Source organism: Cheilinus undulatus, linkage group 14, assembly GCF_018320785.1.
Source record: "Cheilinus undulatus linkage group 14, ASM1832078v1, whole genome shotgun sequence".
Taxonomy (NCBI): Eukaryota; Metazoa; Chordata; class Actinopteri; order Labriformes; family Labridae; genus Cheilinus; species Cheilinus undulatus.
Window position 1 is genome coordinate 10,895,454 of NC_054878.1, and position 21,322 is coordinate 10,916,775.

General features: G+C 37.0%; 1 protein-coding gene across 1 annotated transcript; it reads right to left on the minus strand.

The window, feature by feature from the left end:
* Window positions 1–1,791: 1,791 nt before the first annotated feature.
* On the minus strand, window positions 1,792–19,719 carry sccpdhb (saccharopine dehydrogenase b). The gene is made up of 12 exons (XM_041804452.1): window positions 19,515–19,719; window positions 17,282–17,394; window positions 16,233–16,313; window positions 15,957–16,086; window positions 13,932–13,981; window positions 13,350–13,480; window positions 12,633–12,750; window positions 9,308–9,427; window positions 6,566–6,622; window positions 4,242–4,353; window positions 3,681–3,759; window positions 1,792–3,556 (listed from the first exon to the last, which is right to left on the minus strand). Exons 1-12 carry the CDS (start codon window positions 19,702–19,704, stop codon window positions 3,463–3,465), a joined length of 1,275 nt encoding a protein of 424 aa, XP_041660386.1. The 5' UTR covers window positions 19,705–19,719; the 3' UTR covers window positions 1,792–3,462.
* Window positions 19,720–21,322: the final 1,603 nt, after the last annotated feature.

The following is a 21,322-nucleotide window of genomic DNA, read 5'->3' on the forward strand; positions in this document are numbered from 1 at the left end:
CTCCAGCAGCCTGTCATCACACTGAACTTCGGCCCTTTTCAAAGAGAATACCCCGCTGGTATCTCCTGTTGGTGGGCTCTGTGATTTCAGCTCACACCAAACCGGCTCTGTTTGTGTATTTATGTTTTGTCAGTGTGGTTTTATGTGAGTGGTGGTGACAGCTGGGGGGAGGGAGGCAGATGAGACAGGGAGACTAACAATAACTCACATCGAGGAGAAACAGTGAAAGCAGACAAGTGCTGCAAGCTCTTTTTTAACCACGACATCCTCTTTAGAGATCTAAAGTGCCTGTTATGTTATATCAAACCCTGCTGTGATGGTGTCCCTGTAGGTACACATTTAAGAGGTGCACCCGCAATCTTTTTATGAAGGCAGTGCAATGTGTCTGCATCCTCAAAGGCACCAAATGACCTCTACTGTCATGCCGTGTAAACATTTGTCAGGGATGAGCAGCAGTGGAAACGCTGACACCTGGTGGCAGAAAGTGCTTGATTCAACTACAAAATAAATATGTGGTTAAATCATGTAGTTTCATATTTAGGGGCATAAAAAACAAAAGGGAATAACAAGATAATCTTCCAGAAAGGTATTTGTCAGGACAATATTCAGATGTATCAAGGTGAAAAACTTTTGATCAATCACAGAGAAATCATGCAAGCAAAAACTGATTGTAAGCCATTTCTTAGGCTTTGGGACTCCTGTGGGTGACAATAAGAGTCATTATCTACAAATGGAGAAAACTTGGGACAGGGGTCAGCCTTCCCAGCAGTGGCTGGCCTACAGGGAGCGCACTGACTACTCATCCAGGAGCTCACAAAAGAACCCAGAACAACATCTAAAGACCTGCAGGACTCACTCTCTTTTGTATGATTCAACAAGAAGATGGAGACTGGACAAAAATGGCATCCACGGGAGAGTCCAGGTGTTAATTTTGTCGACTAAATCTAACACTAAAACTACTCGTCGACAGCCATTTTTCCATTAGAAAGACTAAGACTAGCTGACTAAAACTGGACTAAAATGTCATTTAGTTTTCATCAGACATTCAAAATCCATGATATTTCTCCACTGTGGGTAAATCTGTCAAAATACTATGCAACTGTAGCTATTCTGCCTCTCAACTATAGAAAGCAGGGACCGCAGGTCTGGCAGAGTGCATAGATCACACTACCAGAATTTGGTTCAAGATTTTGGCACGAGAATAAATGCTTGGACTAAAAGCTAAGACTAAAATGTGAGGACTTTTTTGGACTAAAACTAGACTAAAATGTTTTTGAAAGCTAGAACCAGACTAAAACTATAAAGGGTAAAAATGACTAAAATCTGACTAAAACTAATGTAATTTAATCTAAAGTCTAAAACAGAGACTAAAATTAAAAATATCTGTCAAAATTAACACTGGAGAGTTCCAAGGCCTAAACCACTGCTGACCAACAAGAACACAAAGTCTTGTCTCGCATTTGCAAAAAAAAAAACATCTCAATGATCCCCAAGACTTTTGGAAAAATATTCTGTGGATTGACTAGATAAAAGTTGGGCTTCTTGGAAATCTAGATTAAAAAAATAGGAAATAGGAAAAGGAAATAGGAAAGTTTCACTCACAGATTTCTTTCATGAAAAAGAAAACTGCAGCTAAGATATTGGCCATATATATCAGCAGAGATATGAATATTCTGCAAATATTAACACAAAAAGTTGTATAATTAATGATTATCTGCTTATTTGGATATTATATTTATATATAATATTTATTATACAATATATGGATAAATTATTGTACATCCCTTTATTTTAGTGATCAATTAATGAAATGATAAAAAATGAAGAAAATGGCATGTTTTTGATACAGTATGTTCTATATTTATTATCATTAACAACAGATTAAGAGACAGACCCCAATCAAAGAACTCTAACACTTCTCTACGTGACTTTGGCTCTCAGCCCTGTGCCATTTAGGTCCTAGCATAAACACCATTTCACTTTAATCAAAACTTTAACATTTCTTTTTAAAGCAGACTTTATAATTTCCTCAGACTGCAACATGAGTGTTTTTAAAACACAGATACAGTATGGTGCATTAGTGGTAAGTGCATTTGTTGGTTCTGGTGCTGTAGTGTTATTGTACGGATGTTGAATTTTATACAAACAGTGTTTGTTCCTTTTCATGTATGACCTTTTTTCCCAACAGGCTTATCTTAACAGAATATAAATACAGTATGGGCTGGTATTTTATTGCATCATATATTATATTTATATATTTATTTGTCTTTTAAGTGTGAAATAGTTTCCCTATAAAACTAACTTTGTTAGGCCATTTCTCTGTATGAAAATAACATCACCCTCATCTATGTGTAGAACAGGCTATACTGTTGTCTATAGGGATGTGTTAATACCAGTATTGGGTATCTGTGCTGATAACAAACCTAAGTATTTGTTGCAAAACACTGCAGATAACATTTCACTGAATGATATCTTCTCTGTAATTGAGTGTGTAAGCATGTTGCATAAAAATGTCTGCAGTTTGGCAGTATATGAGCATAAAAGAGGATGCTAAAAATAGAGCAGTGTGCAGCTATAGACTGCAAAATAGTCAAAAAGAGAGGTTAGAAACATCTGATGAAAAAAAACAACCTGTACTGGCTCTGTGAAGTATTCATATTTGTAATCTGTATCAATGAGTACCCAAATGTATGTAATTGTAGTTGGTCTGACAAAGGGGGTATTAGTGCATCCCTAGAAATAAAAAAATGCAAGTTTATTTCAAAACACCTTTTCCATGTTCAAATTCCAGCAATTTTCAAGCACTTTCAATGGAATTTTTAAGCTTTTCCAGCCCCTTGCATTTGTATGTTGCTTAAAAGCAGCAAAATTATCCTCTCTCACTCCAGAGCTTTCCTGCATTATGTATTTAACAAAAGATTTACTATATATAACATAAATATGTATCTGTTCTGTTATGTTTGATTATTTAATCTATAGATGCTACTGTAGTGTTTTGAAAACAAAGTTTGTTTTAAATACAAATTTGCTTGCTGACTCAGTTCATTTTCCTAAAACCAGCCTTATTAAATGAGTGCAGAATCAACAGATTAGTGTGTGAGTTTTGCCCGCTGTTTCACAAGATGCAGAGCCGCAGCATTGATCTGCGAGATATTTTAGGTGATGAGAGGGAATTTTTTTACTCATCAGAAAACACGCTTCCTTTCACAATGATATTGATCAAACATTTTCTGCTTCAATGGTGAGAAAAAAGAAAAAGCAGTGAAAGGCAGTAGATGTTTTTTGAAGTGTACTTGACACAGACATAAAAACTCCCACTGCTTTAGTGCTTCTGTCACCTGCTGATTAACAAACACCTTCAGCTCACGCTGTTAGCGTCGTTTACTGGATGAGAGGTCAAGAACATCTCTAGTAGAGATTAGTGATTAAACATCTACAGTGGTTATTTTTAAATGTCTGGTGTTAATTTTTGACAGAGAACTTAAGGCTGTGGTTGTTGAGGCGCTCAATCAGACTGGTTTTATAGAAGGCGGCTCCTGGAGTGTACACGCCTCCCCTGTTAACAACACAGAAAGAAAACTCTTTAAGCATAAAAGCAGGAAAAACAAGAGAAGGAAAAAGGACAAATATAAAGGAAACTCAAGAAAGAACATGAAAAACATTGAACAGAACAAACCAACCTTCTTGGGAGAGAGTGCAGCTCATTCAATAAAGTGACGGCTGCTTGAACCATAGCAGAAGCTGTAATGATATATCCATCTGAAAAACAACAGACAAAACAAAAATGAAGACTTGTCATACAAGACATTCTTCATAGCTCTAGCATGCCTAGCTTATAAAAAGAATGGTTGTAAAAATATTTTAGAGCAAATTTACTTTTTGGCTGTGTTTGGTTTTTACTAAAAAGCAAAAATAGTGAAAATTTAGGCCTCTCCTAAAGACACAGCTCCCACTTTATCACATGTCTCTTGGAAAGCAGGGTGTGACTACAAATTAGGACTGGATATTAATAGATTTTAAATATATTCTAAAAATATTTCGTGTTGGAACTATTTGAATGACATATCATGATGATTATCATGAACATTATCCAAAACAATTTGGGAATTTGTTTCAATTTTCAATTTTTTCTTAACTACCCATGTTTACATTGCTAAATTTAAATATTGTATTGATGAAAACTGTGCTTAATTTTAAGGACCAGATATCTGTGAACGTCTAGCTGTTTGCAGCAGTCTTACCTGCTCCTACGACCTGAGTGCAAATCTTGGCGTTGGGCTGACCCTCTGACGGATCTGATCCCTCAGAATATCCTTCCCCATAGAATGTAATGCTGCAGCAGGTGTTTTCTAACTGAGGAAGGAGAATGACACAAGAGGAATGAACAAATCAATGGAAAACATTTCATTTCATTAAACAATGGTCAAAATCAAACGGTAACATTTTTCTTTAAAGTTGAGAGGATGAAAAATTTCTGCGTCGGCATTTCTTGCAGGATAATGTAGGACAGGTGGTGGCTGGGTAGACTGAGAAAAAATCAAGCATATAGCATTAGTTCAGCCATTGAATCTAGCACTGCCAGAAATTTAAGATCAGCTGATCTCACACAAGCCCTCATCAGATAACAGCAAGCTGATTCACTCTAAGCAAGCTGTTGGCTTTTTGTTCTAATGCTGCCATAATTAAACGGCTCTAGCCTGGCTATGTGCTTTCGCAACTCTCCTCCACCCCAGCTCCTCCTCTAATACTACAGTTGAAACCAGAAGTTTACATACACTATATAAAAAGGCACATAAATTTTTTTTCTCACCGTCTAACATTAAATCAGATTAAACTTTTCCTGTTTTTGGTCAATTAGGATTACCAAAATTATTGGCTAAATGCCAGAAAAATGAGAAAAATACTTTTTTTAGACTATTTTTATTACTTTCTTCAAAGTCAGAAGTTTACATACACTAAGATTACTATGCCTTTAAACAATTTGGGAAAGCCCAGATGATGATGTTATGTCTTTGGAAGCCTCTGATAGGTTTACTGACAACATTTGAGTTAATTAGAGGCACACCTGTGGATGTATTTTAAGGCACACCTGAAACACACTGCTTCTTTGTGTAACATCATGGGAAAATCAAAAGAAATCAGCCAAGATATCAGGAAGAGAATTGTGGACTTGCACAAGTCTGGTTCATCCTTGGGTGCAATTTCCAGATGCCTGAAGGTGCCACGTTCATCTGTTCAAACAATTATACGCAAGTATAAACACCATGGGAATGTCCAGCCATCATACCGCTCAGGAAGGAGACGGGTTCTGTGTCCCAGAGATGAACGTGCTTTGGTCTGAAAAGTGCATCTCAACCCAAGAACAAAAGCAAAAGACCTTGTGAAGATGCTGGCTGAAGCTGGTAAGAGTGTGTCATTATCAAAAGTCAAACGAGTCCTGTACCGACATGGGCTGAAAGGCCACTCTCCCAGGAAGAAGCCATTACTTCAAAAGAAACATAAAAAAGCCAGATTACAGTTTGCAAATGCACACAGGGACAAAGACCTTAATTTTTAGAGACATGTTCTGTGGTCTGATGAAACTAAAATTGAACTTTTTGGCCATAATGACCATCGTTACATTTGGAGAAAAAAGGGGGAAGCTTGCAAGCCTGAGAACACCATCCCAACTGTGAAACATGGGGATGGCAGCATCATGTTGTGGGGTTGTTTTGCTGCATGAGGAACTGGTGCACTTCACAAAATAGATGGCATCATGAGGAAAGAACATTATGTGGAAATACTGAAGCAACATCTCAAGACATCAGCCAGGAAGTTAAAGCTTAAGCGCAAATGGGTTTTCCAAATGGACAATGACCCTAAGCATACTGCCAAACTGGTTACAAAGTGGCTTAAGGATAACAAAGTCAATGTTTTGGAGTGGCCATCACAAAGCCCTGATCTCAATCCCATTGAAAATTTATGGGCAGAGCTGAAAAGGCATGTGCGAGCAAGGCGGCCTACAAACTTGGCTCAGTTACACCAATTCTGCCAGGAGGAAGGGGCCAAAATTCCTGCAAACTATTGTGAGAAGCTTGTGGAAGCATATCCAAAACATTTGACCCAAGTCATACAGTTTAAAGGCAATGCTACCAAATACTAATGAAATGTATGTAAACTTCTGACTCTCAAGAAAATAATAAAAATAGTCTAAAAAATGATCTCTCTCATTATTCTGGCATTTAGCAAATAGAAATAATTTTGGTAATCCTAATTGACCAAAAACAGGAAAAGTTTAATCTGATTTAATGTTAGATGGTGAGAAAAAAAAGTTTATGTGCCTTTATATAGTGAATGTAAACTTCTGGTTTCAACTGTATATTCGACTTGGTCAATGTCACCCTGTTGTCGTCGATGCCTGCTCTGCTCTGCTGCTTCTCTCCCTGCCTCAGGCTTTTCTTGTAAGCCCAGGAAAGGAAGGAACACATGCTGTTCCAGCTTGATAATAAATCACAGCCATATCATGATATCATAAATCAACCACATAATACAAATATACTAAACTTAAATGCAGTATTTGTCTTACCTGCTTCATGGTTGGCCCGGACTTTGTGAACATACCAAACGAGAACAGTGATGGGAACTTTGGGAAGAAAAAAGTAAGTCAATAATCATATACCAGTCTCAAAACTACAATCATGTTAAAATCTAAATAATCTCTTAGTATTACTACTACTAAGAATAAAGTAATCCAACATACAATCTCTGTTTACTCTCTGTAACATTTCTTTGAAATGATGATAAACGAAGCATTTAAAACAGAATCATCCTTGTTGAGTCGTGTCACTTTTTTAAACATGATGTAACACCAGAGTTGTTGCCACTCTACCCACTACCCTCTACCCACCCACTCCTAACTGTGAAATTCATGCACATTTAAATGGTTTTGGAAAGTCATCTAAAAGCTCTGGCTGCATGTAAATCAACTCCACATCCAAGAGACTCAGTTGCCCTGACCAACTAACATATTAGATGTAACCAAAGGAGCAGTTTTAATTTGGCCTGCTATTTTAGATTCAGTCTTAGTTTTTAATCACATTTCAGTCATGTTTAACCCTTACAGTTTAGTCAAATTAAACAGTCTTATACTTTAGTGATCGCTTTTAGTCAGAATATTTTCTTTCTTGAAACTAACTTCAGTCAGGAAAACTCTGTCATACATTTCATAATTTATTGCAAATGGTTAAAACATGTTCCAGAAAAATTGGGAGAGGAGCATTTTTTCCAATGTATTACACTACTTTTCCTTCAAAACACTTAAAGCATCTGGGGACTGAAGACAATAATTACTGATGTAGTGAAAGAGGAACTGTCTTCCATTCTTGCATCATGTACATCTTAAATTGCTCCATACATTTTTAAAAACTGGTCTGGTCTGAATGAAGGTCAGTCTAGTAGCCACACTTTCACTGTGAAGCCATGCTGTTGTAACTTATGCAGAATGTTGCTTCTAAGTGTTATGATTAATAAATGCAAAAAGCACAAAAATGGTAACAAACATATAAAACTACAACTAAGAACTTTCATTTTTGCAGCCAAACAGACAAATTAATTTCTAAAAACACTTAAGAGTGAAAAATAAAATTTAACATGGTACTATATTATCAACTTCTGCATTTCCATAACAACAACACTTCAGTCAGGAACACTATTGTCAGGCATTTTATCAATTCATTGCAAAAAGGATATTAAGTTTTACTTGGTGGAGAATGCGCTGCTCAAAAGCTGCTCCCTTGGTTAGTCAAGCAGCATAATTTGACTTTCCAAGGAGTGCATGGCTAGAAACCTCCATATGGATGGAAACATTAATGACAATGTGTACTGAATACAACAGAATTAGTTCAAAAGCAATTAATACATAGTGGTATGAATCTGAATTTGGGGGTGGAACGAGCTTAATGCTATAAAGGAGGAAGCTGGGGTGGAGGAGGTTGGAACAGTGCCATGCACTAGCATTATTACAAGTAGGGATTAGTGAGAAGTACGTCATATTTTAACACACCACTGGGTTGAGAGAAAGAGCTGTGATTGGCTATGGGAGCTGGGAGGCAAAAATTGGGACTGGCTGACTGTCAGCTGATCACGGCTGGGTGTATGACTACTGTGTCCTGCATGAACTAACACTGAGCTTAATTTAGAAGTACACATTTGCTTTTCAAATTGCTTGAATGTGTACATTTATCTGCCTGATAAGCAAAAATATTTATGAGAAGCATGTCCTCCTAGGTCTCGGCTAAAGCCTCCAGATACTTAACACTTATTTAACACTATTCAGACTACAGCACACTTATCCACTTCAGGTCAGGTTGATATGTGGCTTTTGCGTTGCATTGTAGAGTCTTTCTTTACATTTGCAGATGCAGTGATATGTTGTGTTAACTGACAGTGGTTTTCAGGTGTGTTTCTGAGCCCACGTTGTAATATCCATCACAGAAAGATGGCGGTTTTTGATGCAGTACTGCCAGGCATTCAGTCTTGCACCCTATGTGCCGAGATTTCTCCAAATTCTCTAAATCTTTTGACGATATTGTGAAGAGCAGACAGTGAAATCTCTAAATTGTTTCCAGTTGCTCATTAGAGAGTGCTGTTAATAAGCTATTGACTATTTTCCCATGCAGCCTTTTAAAAAGTGGACACATTCACACCATGTTGATTGTGAATGAGCCTTTCAGGAGTGCCCCTTCTTATACCAAATCATGGTAATATCACCTATTACAAATTAACCTGCTTACCTGTGGAACATTCTGTGTGTTTGGATTTTTTTTTTTTTAAGATTTTTGTGCCTTTAGTAGATAGAGGAGGACAGTGGATAGAGTCGGAAACAGGGTCAAGAGTAGGGGAGAGATATGCGGTAAAGGGCCTCAGGCCGGATTCGAACCCGGGCCACCTGCTCCCCCATTCCGTGTGTTTTTTGAGGATTGCACACCTTTCGCAGTCTTTTCTGCCCCTGTCCAAACTATTTTGGAACATGTTGCAGCCATCAAATTCAGAATGTGTTTATTTCCAATAAAACAATAAAGTTTGTGAGTTCGAACATTAAACATCTTTTTTGGTGGTGCATTCCATTGCATATAGGCTGAAAAGGATTTATAAATCAATATTTTGTTTTTACCTACACTTTTCACTCAGTGTCCCAACATTTTTGGAACTGGGGTTTGTACTTTTCATCAGAGGTATTATTAGTGTAGATCTATTTTTGGCTTGTCTTAGTCTGGTTGCTGACATTTTTCATCATTATTTTTGTCGGCAAAATCAAAACTCAAGTTACCGAGACGAGGAGTTTCCTGCCCAGGCTGAACTTCACCATGACCCAGAAGAGCAGCCCACCACAGAAGAGCTTCACCACAGAGAAGATGCCACCGATCCCCACGTAGGGACTGTACTGGACCTGTGGACGAAAGCAAGAAAGGCAGAAAGTGTAAGATAAAAATGTAAATTAAAGGTGACAGAGAGGGGAAGAATGGGGGGATGCAGATAATAGGTGCATCTGAGGGGGAGTGAGAGATGAAGAGAAGCTGAAAGAGGAGGAGAGGGACATGAAAGAAGAGATTAAAGCGATACGAGGATAGGAGGGATAAGGAGAATTAAAGAGATGAGATGGGAGATGTTAGGGATAGGAGAGGAATACAAGGGATAAGAGAAAATACAGCATCAGTTTAAGTGAGGGAGAAAGGGAACATGGAGAGAAAAAAGGAGACAAAGAGAGCGGCGCGAGGAGGGGTGGGGGGTGAGATGAGATGTCAAAGGGAGTAATGAGCAGCAGGGAAGAAAATGATGAATCACTACAGATGACTCATCATATTTTCACTTTGCTGGTAGATGGCGGTCTAAACAACATAATAAGGCGGTTTCATTAAGGCCGTGTCTCTGGCTGTGATCAAAACAGTGGCAGCTGCAGGAAAAGCTGACCTAGTTACAGGTACAGCAGGGGAAATAGGTTCGACTGTTCAAAGCAGGGATGCCAGTCAAAACGAGAGTATGTGCTCTTGTTAATAAATATGAAACCTCTTTGTGCCATTAAATGCAGCAGATTGGACTGTGTTTCAGAGGGACACAGATGGCAATGAGGTATTAAGTCGTTCTTTTTAGTCCTGATGCAGTCAGACAGAGCATGCTCAGTTATTTACTGCCTTGATTAAAGCATGCCAAATTATTGATTTCATGGGAATTTACATTCATTTATTCAGCAAACACTTTTGTCTGAAGCCATAAACACTGAGATACAATCTAAGCAACACCAGATCATGGAGCCAAGTATATCTTTGAAAGGCCGCAGGGTTAGAAAACAGATAGCTGTTAACAAAAAGAGAGGATACTGTCTATGAGAATTATAAAAAAAAAAAGGGCAGACTGGTTTGGTCGTGCCTGATCTACAGAAGATAGGCTTTCAAGAGGACAGTCTGGTTTCATATCTGACCTGTAACTCTCTCCCCACATCATCATCGCTCACTCTCTCCTGTATTTCCTACACTCTCAACTGTGCATGCAACAAAACAGTGACCTCCCCCAAACTTAGGCAACATAAGATTTGATTTATGGATGAAAAATTATTTGGTTGGGAGAGAAAACTGTTGAGAGAATTTAGTTTGATTCTTTATCACTCAGAAGAAGAAGTTACATACTTATAGACAAAAGCATTCAGCCACCTGACCGTTATTCCAACAGGAACTGTAATGACATTGTATTAAAATAAATGTACTTTAATAATGAGTTTTCCCCAGCTATAACAGCCCCGACTCTTCTTGGAAGATTTTTGAGTGTTTCTGAGGGAATCTATGCTCCTTCATTCTGTAGAGCATTTATGAGCTCAGGCACTGATGTTGGACGAGAAGGTCTGGCTTGCAATCTCCACTCGAGTTCATCCCAAAGGTGCTTGATGGAGGTGAGGTCAGGGCTCTGTGTGTGAACTCTGCCCACAGTGTCATAGGGCGCCGCAGGATTGAGTGTGCATAAACAAGAGAGGGGTGGGGGATGCGCGGAGACACTGGGAGAGCCAGAGAGAGAGACAGGCAGAGAGCAAGCGAGAGAGACGTAGCACATAGTTCTCTCTGGTACCAGGAACTGAGGCCTGTGTAAACTAATGCCTGTACGCCTCTAAGGAAAGAGATGTATTTTTATTTGGAATTCTTTTTCTAACCTCTGTATCCTCTTTACACATTTCTATAGATCATATTAACAAAAACTCTTTACCTTTATATAACCCTCAGATTATGTACAAGAGAAATTGTTGCGATAGTTTATGGTGTAAGTGCTCAAAAATGGCAGCATAAATAAATGACAAAAAATATATATATGCTTTTCCACCTTTTTGCATTAATTACTCAATAAAGATCAGACCTGATCATAAATATTAAATACTGTTCTTTTTTCCAAAAAAATGAAGATCTTTCGTATATTACTTGCAGCTTGAATTTCCTTCAGAGATTATCACAGCCTTGAATGCGTAAACAATGAGCAACAACTTTGAGCTTATATACATTACTATTTTTTTTAAGATTTTAATCAGTTGTTACACTCTAGTTATAAGTGGACAAAAATGGATGGCATACTTATAATTTTTTTAAAAATCACACTTTCTCACTTTTTTTTTACATTATTTTTTTAAACGAGACCAGACCTGATCATAAATATCAAATTTTGAGTAGTTTTAAGAAAATTTCACACTTCAATACAAGTTTAAGTGCAACAAACTAATGATTTAAATGTAAAAATACACAAAAAATGAAATATTTTTATATACTACATGCAAATTGATTTTCCTTGAAGTGAGCTCTGAATATGTTAATGGGCAACAACATCAAATTTTATTTATTTATTTTAAATCTATTTTATTTTATTTTCAAATGTGGAAAAAGGCTGAAATTTAATTATGAATAGAAATAACTGAAATTGTGAAACAATGACTTCAGAATGAAAACCTAATATCATAAAATGCATGTTTTTTGTTTTGTTTTTGATTTATTCTGATGGCTAGAGGATGAAAAATGCTGGTTTCAGTGGGCATTTTGGGTCATGAACACCTTGAGTTTATACAGAAAGTGTACAGATCTTATTATTGACCTGTTACAAGTTTTGATTTTAAAATAACAAAATTCTATTGACAAAAAAACACAACCCCAAAATTTATGTTGTTAGCATTAAACAGTGAACAGTAACATTAAAACGGTGAAAATAAACAAAACAAGAAAACAAAAATATAGCCAAAAAGCCACAAAGTGGCCTCAGCACCTTGTATGGATAAATAACTTTTTAAGTCAGTCTCTCTTTGATATGAAAACTAAAATGTGAAATAAAGGAGTAGAGACCTCACTAAATGTATGAAAATTATGCCTTTGACAATGGTAGCCGCTAAAATGGATTAAATCTGGAAAGTATATTTAATGTTCATTTACAGTTCAAAACATTTTATTTATTTATTTATTTATCTTTTTTTTCTAACTTATTTTATTTTTACCACATGCACTGAAATTTCTTGTATCATCAATTTGCCATAACAGGCATGAAAAAATTTTTTGTATTTTCTCTTTGTAAATACTCAGGATGCCTAAAAAAAATAAATAAATAAATTCAAATCTTGTGTTATAAACTCTTACTGGTGACTGCTGTTCCTCCTCATACAGAAAACGCTGGGTTCTCTTGACAACGGAGCGGTCTGAACCCATAAATGGGATGGTGTACTGATCAATCTCTTTGCTGAAAAAGAGGAAACTCCTGGAAACACAAAAACAAACATACAAGCTCCATTAGAAAGCAGTTAGCTGAATTCTTCTATACTTTGCATCAGTCCAGTGATAGTCTCTTTGAATCCATTTCTACATTACTGCCAATGTTTGTATAAAACCTTCTTTAAAATCAGCAAATAAAGTCAATAAACCAGACAGTAAAAGTCTGAAAATTATCTTACATTGAACTATCTGTTTTACCCTTTACAGTGCCAGATTTCTACACAGTGGCTTTAGGCTGGCCTTGTGTTTCACTTTTAAAATATCAAACTGGTTGAGATGCTCAAATCCAAGGAATCAATAAAAAAAAAATCTGAAATTCTTTTTTTAATCATGAAAAATAACTCATTCACATCACAAATCTTTTTCATTACAGGAAATCATTAGAAAAAAATAGTGCCTTTAAATTCACAGTCACACTGCTGAGATTTAACTGTAAAAGATACATTTATTTCAGTCAGAGGTTCCTCCTGCTGCTCACTGAAGAAGCAAACTAAACCCCTCTCTTCTTTAATCGCTCCATTAAAAAAGACATTACTCACAGCGCAGTGTTTTAGCCGGACACTAATTGTTCAGTTATTGCCTTACCTCTGTTTGACTTTGGCACCCACCACAGGCAGCGGCTTGTGGCCAAACTTTTTCCTTAGCTTGCTGAGAGATTTGCTGTCTGCAAAACCGTACACGGCAGACTGCCAAGTGGCATCATGGCCGGACGACCCCTGCCAGGAGAGACAAACTTTTACCTCAGTCAAAGAGTGGGAAACATGCGCTATCATAAAGCACATTCATTTTCACACAGAAGTAACACTAAGGCAACATAACAACTACATCTTTGATTTGAATATTAATACTTTTACCCTTATATTCACTGTCGGTGGAAATTTTGAAATGACTTTAAATCATTGATTCTTCACTTACTGAATCTGCCCTCAGTCTCGTTTGACCTTCTGTTAGATTTTGACCCCCTGATAAATGTTAAATGTAGTTCTTCTCTGCTTCTATCTCTACTTAAGAGATCAAGTGAAATGCAGAATTATATCTAAAAGATTTATCTCAAGTGACTTTGCTGGTATCTGATCGTTCTGTGATATAAATGGGGAGAAAGATCAGAGAAAGTGAATGAAACTATGTTTCCCATCATGCATTGCAAAAGCTGTAGTTCAAGGCTACCTCAGGCCCAGTAATGATATTCAGGAAGCTCTCCACAGCTGTCAGCGTCCCTGAAATCACACAAAAATTAACAAATTGAAACATTTTTAAGTAAAGATATACATATTTTTAATCAAAATTACAGTTGCAATCATAATTATTTAACCCCCCACTGGAAATCAGGTTTATTATGAAAATGTACAGACTTTGAGCTGTTCACAATGAAAAAGTCAAACAAAAGGAATTGAAATAGCTCAACACAACTAATGCTACAAGTGGTTTCCCCAAATCCAACTGATAATGCAACTTATGACTCCTCCAGTCTCTAAATTATTCAACACCTGAACAGAATCCCTCACAACAGCTCAAATATGCAGAACCAGTGTTGTTTCAAGCACACCTGATGCGTGATAAACAAGGGCTTCATTAGTTGCACCAGGTTTTCCTGAGCTGGAACCAAAGTTACTATATTTAAATACAACTCAGAAAAATAACTAAAACTAAAATCATTTTTGTTAACTGAAACTAAATAAAAACTGAGCTTTATGAGAAAAACGAGAACTAACTAAAACTAAAACTTCACACAGTGGTTAATTTCAGGTCTTGAGTTGTATACAAACATAAAAACTGAATGGATAAAACGAAAAGTGGAGAGCCCTTTTGTGCCTGGCCATTGACAGGTGTCCTATATTGCTAAAAAAAAAAAAAAACCTAATACTAATAAAAAATAAACTAAAATAAAGTATTTTTTCAAAATCTAAACTAAACTTAACTAAGAAACCTGCAGGAAAAAACAAATAAAAATTAAACTGAAATCTAAAACAAAAGGTAAAAACAAAAAAAAAAAAAAAAAAACTGATGAAAAATCCAAACTATGATAACCTTGGCTGGAACACATGAAATACCTGAACTGTGAGGGGTTTGTTGAGTGGCATGTTTAACTGCATGTTAGAAATATGGCAAAGATAAAAGAATGGTCCAAAAAGTTAAGAGAAGAGATCACTGGCCTTCACAAACAAGGAACAGGACAGAAAAAGAAAGCAAAGGCACTGAATGTTCAAAGAGACACAGTTGTAAGCAGAGTTCATAAGTTCAAAGTTAGAGGAACAGTAGTCACACTACCTGGACGGGACAGAAAAATGAAGCTATCAATGGCTGCAACCAGGTTTCAGTGAGTACAGTAAGGCGCATACTAAAAGCAGTCATAACCCTAAGTTGTACACTGCTACTGATGCAAAAAACAGGAAAAGTCAAAAAGAGGTTTTGGGATTCTGTTCTGTGAAGAGATGAAATGAAACTGGAATTTTTTTGGCTTGATGGATCAGCGGTATGTCTGGAGGAAGAGGGATGAGGCATACGCTGAAAAGAACAATGAGTCCACAGTTAAGTATGGTGGTGGCTCGGTGATGCTCTGGGGTTGCTTTGCATCCTCTGGCACTGGAAACCTGCAGGATGTGGAAGGCAAGATGGATTCATTGAAGTATCACGAGGCCATTGCACATGAAGAATGGGCTAAGATTTCTGCGGAACGCTGCCAGAAGCTGCTGCCTGGATATGCATCTCAATCCCAGCAGGTCACAGAAGCAAAAGGGTGCTCTACTAAGCACTAAAGATGCTTGGAATGAAGGGATTGAATAAGACTGGAGAAGTCATTATAAGCTGCATTTTCAGTTGAATTTGGGGAAAACATTCGAAGCATTAGCTGTGTTGAGATATTTCAATTGCGTTTGTTAGATTTGTTCATTGCACAAAGCTGAAAAAATATACTGATATACTGCTGTGTCACTCTTGGAATCAATTGATAAGTTATTTTCTTATACATGTTTTCTTTATTTTTGGAAACAATCAAAAGAAGCAAAGAAGTGCCAGATGACGATCCTTTGTAAAAACAAAACAAACACACAGCAATGTAGTTATTTCTGGTTTGTTAAAATTCTTTTTGATGGGGTAACGGTTCAGATGACAAAAGACAATCATGACCTTTATATTCCTTATTAAGTTAACTGACTCAGAATTGTGAATAAACATCTGGTGCTGTTTTTTTACCTTTAAACTGCCTCTGTGTGTACAGAAGACCCAGGTCTGCAGGAATGGAGTCAAAGCCACAGCTGCCTATCACATACACTCCTTTGTCCAAGGCTTTAGTGTGATACTCAAGCTGCATACGCTCCAGGAACTACAGAGGAAACAGAACGTGAAATACAATTTAAACAGTCATAAAATACATGACTTTAGCCTCTAGGCTTACAACCAGTGCAATCCTGTAATACAATAACATGAGAGTGAAGTTTACAAAAGGGAAATGGAGGTGAGTTTTACTACCTGTGGTTCTCCACTGATGTCGATGTAGTGAGCCCCATTTGAAATGCAAGCTTTGACCACTGGTTCTCCATAAAATCTGTACTGAAAAGACAAAAAAAGCCACAGAAAAGATAGTTCAACTCATCACAAGACAACATTGTTTAGTCCAGTGGTTCCAAACCTTTTTCTCAAGGATCCCCCTTTACCTGTATCTGAGAAAAGCTAAGGCCCCCCACTTGGAAAAAGTACACATCAGCGTTAATTGTCGTCAGTGACAAAATCCCAGCATAAAAGGGCTACACACGTGTTTTGACAAAAGATCTATGAATAAACTATCATTTATTACAACAGTATATTAGGGCCACTCTAAAAAAGTAAATTTGAAATTCTCAAGTTTAAAACATTAATGTACGAGAAGAAATAGGAATGTTTGATTGTAAAAGACATAAACGTACATCAAATAGAACTAAGATTTTGGACATCATAAAGTCCAGAATCAAACCATCCTTTAAAGCTTGGTTTCTTGTAATTTTTCACTTTACACCATTGCAAATTAATAATATAAAAACTTGAAATTTTTGAGTTTCTAATGTCAAAATTTAAGACGTATTGATCTTTGGAAATTTAAAGTTTTGTTGTAAATTTCCATCTTTTTAAACTCTGAAAATCTGAGTTTGTTTTCAAACAAATACACGACTTTATAATCTCAAATAATTTGATTTTTCTACACTACTTTTTGCTCAAAAATTAACAGACTCTCTCCCTATTTTTTTACTTTTGAGGTTGGACCTAATACGCAGTTGTACATTATGATTCTAATCGTGGTTTAAAAAAATATAAAGATAAGAAAGATGGATTAAAAATATATAGATTTTAAATATGTATATATGTACATCTAATTCTGACAACGTCCGAGCAGACAAGGTCCTGCAGCCCCCTGAGATCTTTTGCAACCCCCTAGGGGTGCCTGGACCCCATTTTGGGTATCACTGGTTTAGTCTACTTAAAACATGTTTATAATACCCTTTCAGACATTCTTTTATTTGACACCCTTATAAAGTCATACTTACAGGTCCCACACAGTTCAGAATCACCAGGCCTTGTTGGCACATGAGTGCCAGGGACTCTTCAATGGACACATCAGCAACAATGATTTCAACATCTGTCCTCAGATCAGGCATGGCTGACAAAGAGAAACAGGGAGATTATTAGTCACCGATTCTGGGGTGGATGGCTTACAAAACCCCAACTCTTCATTTATCTGTTCATCTCAGACAATAAATTCTAATATACACTCCAGGCTAGATCAAATCTTGGGTTAATTCAGACCCTTTAACAAACAAAATGGGGACCCTTTGATCATTAAAAATGATGACGTGTATCGTGAAACTGAAGGCTATTTTGTCCTTTAAACATGTATGATTGCAGGGGAGTGCTTTTATATTCAATCAACAACATAACTCAATAAAAATCTAAAGGAAAGGAAGTAACATAAACTATACCAGTATAAACAATGTCGTCTTAGCTAGACCTCATTTAAACATACATTGATATGTTTTAAAAACTTGATATTGTTTACCCTGCCCTGTTAGTCTTCTTGTGAGAATAGAGAAGAGATCATTAACACATAAATCCCTAGTTCTATAGGACTTACATTGGTTATGTGACTAGGCTTGATGTAGGACGTCTGAAAATATAATAAAGTCAGGGTTGTGAGAAACAAAGCTGAAAAGCTTGGATGACAATAGATTTAACTCTATATACTCTGCCTATATATTACTTTTTAATCACATTGTGATTTATGCATTATTTCTGAGAGTCTTAATACTTTGATTAAGAATTAAGTGCAGTAAATAAACAAGTATTAATGAGAACAACTCTGCTATAACTCATATTTTTAGATATACTGTTTCCCTATTTAACTCAGAGAATGCTCATTATACCTGGGTCTCCTAACAAATAGGTAAAATCTGAATACTATGTGAGGGAAACCTCCTCTTTAGATATTATTGCTTCCCATTTAGGGGAATGAAGTAAGAATTTTGTAATGTGGTTATTGTAAAGGCTCACAATACAATAGGCATGCCATTGTGATTCACCGTGCAGCCGTACTATAAAGGCTATAAGCAGGGCTTCCCATAAGCACCAGCTGTCAGCCAAACAGCTGACTATTCACTTGATTACAGCCAACTACTTTCCTCCTGTTGCTGACTTTTTAAAATGTTCTGAGATGCAACTTGCATTTCAGGAACACTTTATATCAAAAATGTTTATTTGCAACTTAAACTTGAAATGTATCACCAATGAAATCTCAAATTAAATCATTCGTGATGGCTCTTATGTAGGACTTGTGACATACACTATATGGACAAAGTATTCAGCTGCCTGATCATGTGGATATGAAGCATGGACAAAATTTTATGAACCATCTTATTGCAAAAGGTGGTATCCATCACAGTACCATGCTTGAAGTCACTGAGCTCTTCAGATCAATACAGTTGGTATCACAAATGTTTGCAAATGGAAACTGCATGGCTGCTTGATTTTACACACCTGTGGCATCAGGTCTGATTGACACACTCAAATTCAATTACCAACAGGAGTTGCCAAATACTTTTGTCCATATACTTTGAAACTATTCCAGTTTTCTTTAAATTTTAATAGTTTACTGAGGCACACAATTCCCTCATGAAATCTTATTTTGCATTAAACCACTTTTTTTTGCTTATTACTTTGTTTTCCTTTCCCAGATGGCAGGAAATCAAGTATAGGATGTTAATTTTTTTCCTTGGGAGGAGAATCTCATTAATTGTATGACTTGTACCTCAAAATGTTTAATGGACTGGGGTGCTGGCTATGCCCTGCAAATGTAAGTGCTATGGTAGCCTATTTGTTCTGGGCATCCTGAAAGGAACAACATGTCCTTACACATTTCAATCAGCACTTGTTCAGCATACTGCAGACAACTGTACCTACAGCATAAATAAGAAGACTTTCTATCATTGTTAATGCATTAAATGCATTAATTTAAAAAACAGGAGTGCAACTGTAATGACCCAGTCTAAACCAAGTTATTTAACAGTGAGCAATAACTTGTATTTTTAACTCAGGTTGTTAGGTAAAGGCTGTTCCTTTAACTTTAAAACCACCAGGAACCAAAAAACAAAGCCAGATATCAACCCGGACTGTTTCTCCTGTCAGCCAGGTGAGTAAAGTATCCTGCAGCAGTGACATTAGATCGTTAGGAGTCTGTCAGTGAGCCCTGTAGTCTCGGTTATCTACAGACCAGCCTGTCACACATACACAGCCTCCCCGCAGCTTGCTTCAACACGTCCTCCAGGCGCTGTCTGCTCCTCCCGGCCACAGCCCATTTCAGACCACCGGGACTCTCTGCGGCGCACCGGGCGACCTCCTCCACCACAAACTGGCCGCTGAATCCCGTGGCACCAAAAATGATAATGTGGTACGGCCTGCTAGAGGTTACAGTCGCCATTGTTTACGTTTTGGTTCAAGGTCCCGCCTGGTGACGTTAGTTCCGATGATCTGTACGCTGATTGGCTGAGAGATATACGCTAATCTGTCGCAGAAAGATTTTGACCGCAGTACATTTATGAATATGATGATTGTTGCGCTGTGTGGTATGTTTACATTAAATTAGTTATTGACATCCCTTATTTTATGCTATTTACCCCACCATTAGTCAAGCATAGTCAAATATCCTATCACACACCACTTACACGGCAATATTGGCCCATTGAGTACAGGGACCGTCGCCTACAATCAGTCTGTAATTTTTGATCGTAAAAATGAGTTATAAGGCAAAAACATGGTTCATAATTTGCTTTAAAGTGCAAATATGAGATAACTGCTGCAGACTGAGGATAGACTAAGTCGGTAGGTGGTGAATCTGCATTGCCATCTGGTGGTAAAGTTTAGGTATGAAATCTTGCAGGGTTTGTGCCAATTAAGACAATTTTTTGCAAAGGACCTAAACTCTTTTTGTCAACTAGAACACCATAAGACACCATTACAGTGGTTCATTAAGGAGCGGTGGAAAAGAAGGGAAAACATGCTTAAGAGTATGGGTTGGTGTTCTTGAAAGTGGTGATCTTGACCCTCCAGGGGTGTCACAGTAATAGGAGGGAAGAGGGTAGGAGCAAAATAAATTTAAAAAAATAAGAACAATCAAATTTAAGACTTGACCTTTTAGATCAGCGGTTCTCAACTGGTGGGTCGGGTCCCAAAAGTGGGTTGCACAGCTCTTTCTAATCTGTCGGGAATGTGTGCCAGGGGAAAAAAATGTGACAAAAACTCTATCTACATCTACATGCAAACTCTATCTACATGCAGTAATTTTATACATGTTTTTTTAGGGTCTCCCATTTGTTGGGAAACAAAGTTGGTTCACCCAAAGTTAACAATGAAATTCTTCGAGAAATTACCAAACTACCATGCCATTTAAGGAAAATTAAGTAAAATAAGATGTACACATGCAAATCCTTCTGTAATGGTGTGCTTTTCTGACATGTTTGTTTTGTCCAGTATCTAAGATTTTCTATTTAGGGTCCACACATGAACATTTTTTGGAGCGTTCTTTTGTCTTCATGGTGTGATGGTAGCCAAGAATACGGATTAACCAGTGACAACTGATTAACCAACATTCATTAAAATAAATGAATTCCTTTTAAAATTTGGGTTGTGCTTTCTCTTAAGGAGGAGGTGGCAGGTCCCGATGCCTGATCAGTTGAGAACCACTGTTTTAGGTGTTACCTTTCACTTCATCTTCAGTTCCATTTGCCTGTTTCCACTGCCTATCTTTTAAATAATAAATACAACTGGACAAATATTTAATGTAGTGAAGGGATATCAGGATAGAAAAAAAATCTGTAACACTTTGTATGCCCCTCTCTGTAATTCATTATGACATATTATGGTTAACTTATAATGTGTTATAACCCACCTATTACATAATAATAATTATTATTATACACACTCATGACTATTTATGGTGCCCTGTAACAGTAAGCATAACTAATTATAATGCCAGTTTTAATGCCATAATGACTTATAACTGAATGCACTATAACACATAATAAGTCATAAGTCAAAAA